This window comes from Pleurodeles waltl, chromosome 12 (assembly GCF_031143425.1).
Source record: "Pleurodeles waltl isolate 20211129_DDA chromosome 12, aPleWal1.hap1.20221129, whole genome shotgun sequence".
Taxonomy (NCBI): domain Eukaryota; kingdom Metazoa; phylum Chordata; class Amphibia; order Caudata; family Salamandridae; genus Pleurodeles; species Pleurodeles waltl.
In genome coordinates this window covers 653,818,017-653,828,186 of record NC_090451.1, presented here as the reverse complement: position 1 = coordinate 653,828,186, position 10,170 = coordinate 653,818,017, and the positions used below count along the sequence as shown (strand labels likewise).

Here is a 10,170-nt window from a genome sequence, read left to right as displayed (position 1 = left end):
TGGTCCAGTGGAGAAGGTATAGTTTCTTACCTGTAACTCCAGTTCTCTCGTAGGGGGATTTCCATGAGTTATAAACGTAGAATAATTCCCCGCCCGCCTGCGGGGACCCCGGAGCACTTTTTGCAATATCAATTCTTAAGTGTCCCTGTTCGCCTCCCTTCAGGAAGGCCTGTCAAGACACTTAAGAATGTTCCCATGCAGCCTATAGGAAGGGCTACAGTATTCAAGCTCCTGCATTCAGATTAGCCTGGAAGTAAAAATATTAAATGTTTGCCAAATAAAAGTCATTTTCCAAACCAGCTACTTCCAAAAACTTCTTTTATTTTCACAAAACCCCTATAAAGGAGTGCAGAACAGTGTAGTCCATAGGCTGCCATTAGAATTGAAGAAAAGGGATACAGTCCCTTTAAGAACAGACAGTCCTCCAGTATCCCATCATGCCTAGAGAGAGGCTGTTACCGCAGTTCTTTTTTCCGGCAGGACCCTGGACATTGAACTCAACCTTTTTAAGTTTTTTCCTTCAAAATTTCAGAGTTCTGAAAAAAGGCTTCATTCGACGTCTTTTGTCTTTCTCTACTACATTTTGAAGTTTTCTGACAGAACTTTAAGACTTTTTTCAACAAAATGCCTTCCTTCTTTGACAAGTGCCCTAAATGTGGCAGAAAAAAGGCTAAAACAGACCCTCATAAGCTCTGTATTATTTGTCTACCCTCATCTCACATTCCTGCCTCCTGCAGCATCTGCAAGACGTTCTCCAGGCACACTTTGCGTGACAGAGAGAAAATTTGCCTTCAAGGGAGAGCAGAGAGAAGAAGACAAGGAACCAGGGGGACCTCTGAGCGAGGGGAAGTTCAGTCTTCCACCAGGGCTCATACCTCAGCCTCCAGTGGTCGTGGAAGGTCTGAGAGGCGCTCGTCAGGGCGAAGACGACATCGGTCCCGGTCGACGTCGAGAGGAAGTACGGCGCCAACGTGTTCGCCGTCGAAGTCCGGTTCGACGTCGTTCAAGGTGCTCCGGGGTCCCCGCAGGCGGGAGGGGAATTATTCTACGCTTATGACTATACATGGAAATCCCCTACGAGAGAATAGTAACTTGTGTATGTTTAGAGCTACAAGGTTTTGCCACAAGTGATTGCCAGTGGTTAGTCCTATTGTAAGCATCCTCCTGTCACCAGTTTGTGAGAGAAAGCACTGTGAAAACATAAATCATTATTTCAAACTTGCATTACACACAGTATAAAACAGGCTGCTACAAAATGAGCAAAAAGGTTTAAGATAAAAAATTGCTTCCTGTAGGAAGTTGGCTGTGTATGTACTATTTCAAAGTAAGAAATAGCATGCACAGAGTCCAAGGGTTCCCCTTAGAGGTAAAATAGTGGTAAAAAGAGATAATTCTAATGCTCTATTTTGTGGTAGTGTGGTCGAGCAGTAGGCTTATCAGAGGGTAGTGTTAAGCATTTGGTGTACACACACAGGCAATAAATGGGGAACACACACTCAAAGACAATTCCAGGCCAATAGGTTTTTATATAGAAAAATTACTTTTCTTAGTTTATTTTAGGAACCACAGGTTCAAGATTTACAGACAATACTTTAAATGAAAGGTATTTCACTTAGGAACTTTAGGAAATTTGAATTAGCAAAATAGCATATACAGTTTTCACACAAATGGCAATAAGCTATTTTAAAACTAGACACTGCAATTTTCAACAGTTCCTGGGGGAGGTAAGTGTTTGTTAGTTTCGCAGGTAAGTAAACCACCTACAGGGTTCAAAGTTGGGTCCAAGGTAGCCCACCTTTGGGGATTCAGAGCAACCCCAAAGTTACCACACCAGCAGCTCAGGGCCGGTCAGGTGCAGAGGTCAAAGTGGTGCCCAAAACGCATAGGCTTCAATGGAGAAGGGGGTGCCCCGGTTCCAGTCTGCCAGCAGGTAAGTACCCGCGTCTTCGGAGGGCAGACCAGGGGGGTTTTGTAGGGCACTGGGGGGGACACAAGTCAGCACAAAAAGTACACCCTCAGCGGCACGGGGGCGGCCGGGTGCAGTGTGCAAACAGGCGTCGGGTTTGCAATTGGTTTCAATGGGAGACCAAGGGGTCTCTTCAGCGATGCAGGGAGGCAAGGGGGGGGGCTCCTCGGGGTAGCCACCACCTGGGCAAGGGAGAGGGCCATCTGGGGGTCGCTCCTGCACTGGAGGTCGGATCCTTCAGGTCCTGGGGGCTGCAGGTGCAGTGTCCTTACCAGGCGTCGGGTCTTTGAAGTAGGCAGTCGCGGTCAGGGGGAGCCTCTGGATTCCCTCTGCAGGCGTCGCTGTGGGGGCTCAGGGGGGTCAACTCTGGCTACTCACGGGCTCGCAGTCGCCAGGAGTCCTCCCTGTAGTGTTTTTTCTCCACAAGTCGAGCCGGGGGCGTCGGGTGCAGAGTGCAAAGTCTCACGCTTCCGGTGGGAAACGTGTATCCTTTCAAAGTTGCTTCTTTGTTGCAAAGTTGCAGTCTTTGTGGAGCAGAGCCGCTGTCCTCGGGAGTTCTTGGTCCTTTTAGATGCAGGGTAGTCCTCTGAGGCTTCAGAGGTCGCTGGACCCTGTGGAACGCGTCGCTGGAGCAGTTCTTTAGAAGTGGGGAGACAGGCCGGTAGAGCTGGGGCCAAAGCAGTTGGTGTCTCCGTCTTCTCTGCAGGTTTTTCAGCTCAGCAGTCCTTCTTCGTCTTAGGTTGCAGGAATCTAGTTTCCTAGGTTCTGGGGAGCCCCTAAATACTGAATTTATGGGTGTGTTTAGGTCTGGGAGGGCAGTAGCCAATGGCTACACCCTCTTTGTGCCTCCTCCCTGAGGGGAGGGGGGCACATCCCTATTCCTATTGGGGGAATCCTCCAAAATCAAGATGGAGGATTTCTAAAGGCAGGGGTAACCTCAGCTCAGGACACCTTAGGGGCTGTCCTGACTGGTGGGTGACTCCTCCTTGTTTTTCTCATTATCTCTCCTGGACTTGCTGCCAAAAGTGGGGGCTTTGTCCAGGGGGCAGGCATCCCCACTAGCTGGAGTGCCCTGGGGCATTGTAACACGAAGCTTGAGCCTTTGAGGCTCACTGCTAGGTGTTACAGTTCCTGCAGGGGGGAGGTGTGAAGCACCTCCACCCAGAGCAGGCTTTCTTTCTGTCCTCAGAGAGCACAAAGGCTCTCACCACATGGGGTCAGAAACTCGTCTCTCAGCAGCAGGCTGGCACAGACCAGTCAGTCCTGCACTGAACAATTGGGTAAAATACAGGGGGCATCTCTAAGATGCCCTCTGTGTGCATGTTTTAATAAATCCAACACTGGAATCAGTGTGGGTTTATTGTTCTGAGAAGTTTGATACCAAACTTCCTAGTATTCAGTGTGGCCATTATGGAGCTGTGGAGTTCGTTTTTGACAAACTCCCAGACCATATACTTAATATGGCCACACTGTACTTACAAAGTCTAAGAATGGACTTAGACACTATAGGGGCATATTGCTCATGCAGCTATGCCCTCACCTGTGGTATAGTGCACCCTGCCTTAGGGCTGTAAGGCCTGCTAGAGGGGTGACTTACCTATGCCACAGGCAGTATTTTGTGGGCATGGCATCCTGAGGGGGATGTCATGTCGACTTTGCCTTTTTCTCCCCACCAACACACACAATCTACAATGGCAGTGTGCATGCGTTAGGTGAGGGGTCCCATAGGGTGGCACAACATATGCTGCAGCCCTTAGGGACCTTCCCTGGTCACAGGGCCCTTGGTACCACTGGTACCTTTTACAAGGGACTTATCTGTGTACCAGGGGTGTGCCAATTGTGGAAACAATGGTACATTTTAGGTGAAAGAACACTGGTGCTGGGGCCTGGTTAGCAGGGTCCCAACACACTTCTCAGTCAAGTCAGCATCAGTATCAGGCAAAACGTGGGGGGTAATTGCAACAGGGAGCCATTTCCTTACACTTCCAAAATATAGATTTGAGTAAATCTGTACGTAGTGTAATTTGTTAAAATCAACTGTCTTTTAAAAGCACACATTTCACAGCTTAACTGGTAGCTCCCTTGCACTACTACTCAGAAAGAATAATTGTGTGGCATCAGGAAGCTTCAAATGATTCTGTTAAAGCTAATACCGGATTCCAGGCACTTTTTATGTTTGCAGATTGAACAGTTGCAAGCATTTACATTTCTTCCAGGAAAGTAGGGGAACTGTTTTTCTAAAATCAAAAGAAATATCTTCTAGTGCCACTCAGACCCCTCCCCCCCCACCTCGACCACTGATCCTGGTTCATTTTAATGACAGTAGTCTTGGGTTGCTTGTGTTCTGGTTTGGAAAAGACTTTGCTTTGCAGTTCTGGTTGGACTGTTCCTATCGGAGCAGGACCAAGATTGATTTTAAGATGGCTGGGTCTAATCTGAGGTGGCATGGTTGGTCAAAGAATGATGGGCTGGAACACTACCACCAGTGATTGCCAGTGGTTAGTCTTATTGTAACCATCGTCCTGTCACCTTTTGTGTGTTTTATAGCTTTCCTCCCTGTCTGCTTGGAAACTGGGGAAATTTGTAATTGTATTTATATAGTGCTTACTACCTCTGATGAGGCATTGACACACTTTATGGCAAATAGCACACTACTCCAGAACCCAAGGTTAGTGGTTAATCCAGTGGTTGTTGTTTTTTGTGAGTGGTCATGTGTTCTCAAGAGAAAAAAAAAACATTGCATGGATTTACTCCAGTTAGTTGTAATGGATTATATTATTACCAGTTAGGTATCATCATCAATGGGGCTATGTGGTTTCAGGTGAATGGTTGGTTTGATAGGCTGAGGATGATTAGGTAATGTTAGATTGCCGGGGTAGTGTTTTAAAGCAGGAAAGGTTGTGATCAATGAAATGAGGTGTCAGCGTTTGGCAGAATTAAAGTAAGAGAGAATAAGGCAGACAAGCATGAGACTGAGAGGAGTCTATACTCGGAAACAGAAAGCATGCAGAGGATGGAAGGTCACTCTGAAGAAACAAAGGAGAGGAATCAAGCCTAAAGGAATCAAGCGGAAATATAATGGACACATAGAAGCCCACTCCTTGGACAAGCGACTTTCACTTCTTCTGTCCATGCAGATCTTGATGTAAAACTCTGCCCTCCCCCTCTTGTTTATCATGTGTCTGTTGAGATGCAATTTTGTTCTCCCACCCCTTCCTCCCCCAAATGTAACATGTGCATGGGTCTAGCCTTCTACCTTGTGCTGAGATACACCTCCTGAGCAAGGCGTAGTTATCAATGGTGCAGCAGGTGCAGTGGCCCCGGGGCCTTGAGGCCTGAGACACCACTGAACCCTTATCACAACTGTATTTTACTACCCCAAAAATAGTCACAGGAGCCATTTTCCTTGCTCGCACCTGGGCCCATGGCAGGCTTGTTACGCTGCCGCACCTTAGTTTTACAGGTTGAAACTTTAATTCTGGCTGCTGAGTGGCATAACCCTGTGATATTTCAGCTAATAAAGTCCACACAGCGTCAATGGATGTCATTTAGGGGTCGCAGCTGCGACCCCTGGCTTGACCTATGTGACCCTTCGCACTGCTTTAGTGACCCCTGACCTCAGTAGTGGCAAAATCAGTACCACGAACACAAGGACAGGTCATCCTTATGGACGTCAGTTGGGGCTCGATTTTCCTTATTTTCTGTCAATTTTTTATTACACTAATAGTGAATAATACTTTATTATGCACTATTAGTGTAATAAAGAATGGGTTACAATTAGCTGGAATATGACCCTCCCAGGCAGCTGAGGTAAGTAAAAAACGCTTTTAAATGTATGTTGTGTGCGTGCTCGTGGGTGAGCATGTGTTAATATGAGAGTGAGTGTATGTACGAATGTGTGTATGTGTAAGTATGCATGTGTGAGTGAAATTAAAGGTTAAAGGGCATGTGATATCACTTCCGCTAGCCCTGGCATTTTGGGTTGGCAGTCATGACGGCATCCATCATCAGCCCTGCCAAGTACCAGGCATCAGGGGTCAGACTAACGCATTTTAGTGCTGGTGGCTGCATCACCGCACTAAAATGCATTAGTCACACATATTAAAACTCCAGGGAGTGTCGTGTGTGCACTTAGGCACTGCATCATTCTTACCAACAGTGCAATTTATTTTGGATGGCTCAGTGCTGCTGCCTACGTGTGCAGCCGCAATGTCATAAGCGGAGAGGGGTGAGCCCTGCTGGGCTACAAAGCATTAAAAAAAAAACTGCTTTGGCAACATTTGCCATCAATAATTACATTGATTTGCTTGGCCTTTCTGGGCCATGTGGGTCCCGACGCTTAGTTTGTCGCCGTAACAGTATTAAATAAAGCACTGTTTTGTGTTTTGGCATGAACGCATTAGCCCAGACAGGCAGTCGGTGTGTTTTGTAGGTCAAGCGCACAAGCACTCTGGGCTGTTGTAATCTGTCTGTGGGCTTTTAACCACGCCCACTGCATGCCCATCACTATCAGCCGTTCATGGGCTTTCCTTTCAAAATCCTTTCTTATCATTGATAAATGCTTTACATTTGTCCCTCCTTGGGAAAGTTTTGTTACCGCCTTGGCCATCGATCCTGTTACAAAGATAATTGCACATCTGCTGATACGTTTGACTGCGAGCAAACTTCTTTTTCCTTTTGTGTCTCTCCTTTGCGCTCATGGCGGCCATGGCGCACTGAATCGGCTTGCTTATGTCAACTGTTTTACTTTTCATTTTCAATTTATATGGCAAGAATAGTCCAGTTAGGAGTTTACAGCACTAATAGCTCTAACTCGAGCAAACGTGAGACCCACTGCTTTGCAAATGCTTGTTTTCCTGCTGTGCTCGCTTCGCCCGTCTCAGGCCAGCCCTGGGATGAGCACACCCTTTAAAAGCATCAGTGCCGGCCGGCTTGCCTGCCTGCCCTCAGGTGCTGTGACTGAACTCCTCCAAACAGTGCGATGTGACCGGGAGGACACAGTCACACTGGGACCAGAGATGCTGGCTGCTCCTGCAAGTCAGGGATCACCGTCCAATTCCTCCAAGCATGCACCTCAGCCCAGAACAAACCAGTCTGCATTCCGGCAGCCCCGAGCATGGTAGCAATTGAAGATACTTTGCAGGCTCAACCACCTCTGGCTCTCGTCTGTACAGGTGAATTCAGCATGCCTCATCCGAGAAAGCTGACGTCTGCAGGGACTTTCAATTGCAGAGTTTCCCATTCACTGGTGTGTTTCTGATGTATGTTGTTCCTTAAGCTGACCCCCAATCACACTAATTCTGCCATTGTGATTGTTAGTCTTTCAAATTGAAGCAATCACATTTCAAGTAATGGAGTACACATTTCAAAAGAAAAAGAGAAATGCAAGTAAATTTAATGAGCAGGAAATTTACATTAGTGTTAAATACAAAACAATTTCACAGTATATATGTAAGGGCAATGGCATATAAAAGTACATTTGTTGAAAATGTACTCTTTAACATTCTAAAACCTAAATTACTAATGTCACACATATGTTTACTGAAACTATGGAAATGTCAATCTGAAACCTTGGCAGCTATGCATCATAATTTCCAGACCTCACTCATTCTCAAGAATTGAGATTCCTCCTTCGTTCAATACCTGGCGGCGGCGTGGGAGCTCCGCTGCTGCACGCGTGAGGTCTCGGTGCCCTCAGGCCGCCCGGAGGGCCCCGTGAACACCGGCCCGTGACACCCTTTCCCGCCTCGGTGTCACAATGGCCCTGTCAGAGCAGCCGGCAGCGGCAGGCCGCCCCTCAGGCCCAGGCCCTTATTCGGTCAAGGGGAGGCGATGTGACTGCTGTGGGCCGCCTCTGCTCTCCTGCGCTCAGTTCCCTTCCCTGTTATCTCCTTGGGAGACGGAGGTCAACTCGTCCTCGATGGTGAAGACACCCCCTCATCTCTAGGCTTTTAGCAGGAACCAACTCTCCTCTGATTCCTTCTGCGCTCCCGGAACCATGCCCGTACCCGAAAGTAAGACGAGGTAAGCGAGGGGTGCTGGCTGCCTTTAGGGGGGGAGTGGGGTGCGGTCCATGGGATGCTGAAAAGAGAGGGCGTTGGCTGCCGCATCTTATAAGGTGTAAGGGCGCAAGGGTGTGACTGTGGGAAGTGTCTGCCGGAACTTGTTGGAATGGGCCAAATTGGGAAGAATAGGGAGCGATATATTCCTGATGTATCTCACTCCAACATCAGTTCGTATACGCTCCCACGGCAGCCCCGTGGCCACATATCACGTGTGATACCTTGTCAGTCTTGGCCTTTTTAGTCAACAGTATTTTATATACTGCACTTTAGAAGCCTAAGATATCAATGGCAACACCGAAACTACAAATCCCAGTATGCAAAGAGACTGACTAAAGGTACGGAGCATGACATGGCTTTAACTATCAGCCATGCTTTGATAGTTACTCCTGTTTGAATAACACACGTCTCCCCTTGGTACTTCTTACTTCTGATGACTCTCTAGAATGTACGTTACTGGTAGTCTGGCTTGTCTGGTCTGTAATATGCCTGGTTGCAGACACCAAGGCTGTGTCCTGGAGGCCTCAGGCCTTTCTGGGTTGTTTGATGTTGGGGTCTTTAGAGGCCTGCGATGTGTGCAGCTTTATACTCCAGAGCTGTCTGGAATGTGTATTGCTACATGCCCCTGGCACTGGAAAGTATTTTGTTGCCAGCATTGGAGGTGTTTTGAATGAAAGTTGGTACAGGTTCTTAGGACGTCCGCAATGTGATTTAATGAAGGTGCCTGGGAAGTATCAAATGTGCATTGTTTGAGACGTCCGGGATGTTGCAATGTGAGTTGACTGAAAGGTGTGTTGCTGCAGAATTCTGGGTGGTCTCGAATCTGTATTGCTGCAGGCATCTGGGCTGACAGAGCTGTCTGAAATACGCAGGCTTGCACATCCGGGCTGTCTAAATTGTAGATTACTGGACCATTCTGGGCTGTTTGGAAAGTGCCTGCAACGTGCAGGGACACCATTCTTAGCTGTACAGAACGTGCAAGAACACCTCTTGGGCGTCTGGAATGTTCAGTGGCATACCCTCTCCCTCTGGAATGTAAATCAACACCTCTAGGCTAAATGGAATGTGCATTAACCACTTCTTCCTTCTATGGAATGTGCATCTTCCCCTCTGGGCCAAATGGAATGTACAGTGGCACAGTTCTTCCCTCTAAGGAATGTGCAGTAATACATTTCTTCCCTCTTTGGAATGTGCATCTACAACTCTGGGCCATATGGAATGTGTACCTCTTCACTGAATGAAATTTGTACCAACACCTCAGGGACATCTGGAATGTGCAGTAACATGCTTCTTCATTTTATGGGATATGCATCAAAACTTCTGGCTGCTTGGAATGTGCAGTGACACCGTTCTTTACTGTATGAAATGTGCATCAACACTTCTGGGCTGCCTGGAATGTGCAGTGACATACCACTTTGCTGTAGGGAATGTTCATCAACACCTCTAGGCCATCTGGAATGTGCAGTGGCGCACCTCTTCCATACATAGAATGTGCATATTGGCATGGCCGTAAGAACTTGTATTTGTTCATTACGGGACATTATCAATCATTTGTAGTTACCTTTTTACAGCTTTTCATATCGCCAAGCACCAAATCTCACTAGCTGATGGGTAGCAGTGTACATCGTGGTCGTGTGCTTGATTAGAAGAGTGTTTAACTGTTGTGTGGCTTATGTGGGAAGCATTTTGGTGGTGTCCAGTTGTGAGGAAGACTACTCTATAGAGATACCCGAAGAAATGAAACCATAATAAATGTGATTAGAAAATACACAACTGTGACAGAGGGGCACTCCAGTTACGGGCAGCCATTTCTGGAATCATAATCATAAATGTATGCCCACAAAGTTTCTAGCCAGAAAGAAGCAGACACGTGTGACAAGTCACAAATCTGAAAGACTGTGACCTCATGCCCAGCTCCTGCTAATAGCATTCAGCCCATTGTCATCGACAAATAGGATTGCCCGGGAACTTTCACAGTTTTCTTGCCAGGGTCCGTCCAGATGTGACAGAAGGGACGCTTGTACTGGTCATAGACTACCAGTATTCATCCTCCATAGCATCAGTATCCCATACACAGCCCGCAGGTCAGAATGTACCGCTCAGGCTTAGTATCCAGCCTGCGGAGCTCTTGCTCTTTGTAGG

At 47.3% G+C, this 10,170-nt stretch overlaps 1 protein-coding gene across 1 annotated transcript in view; it reads left to right on the top strand.

The window, feature by feature from the left end:
• The first annotated feature begins 7,082 nt into the window (after positions 1-7,082).
• Positions 7,083-10,170, top strand: part of OAZ3 (ornithine decarboxylase antizyme 3) — a 40,391-nt gene continuing 37,303 nt past the window's right edge. The window contains exon 1 of the mRNA XM_069216023.1: positions 7,083-7,140. Coding sequence (XP_069072124.1) covers positions 7,083-7,140 — 58 coding nt within the window. The remainder of the gene's footprint in view (positions 7,141-10,170) is intronic.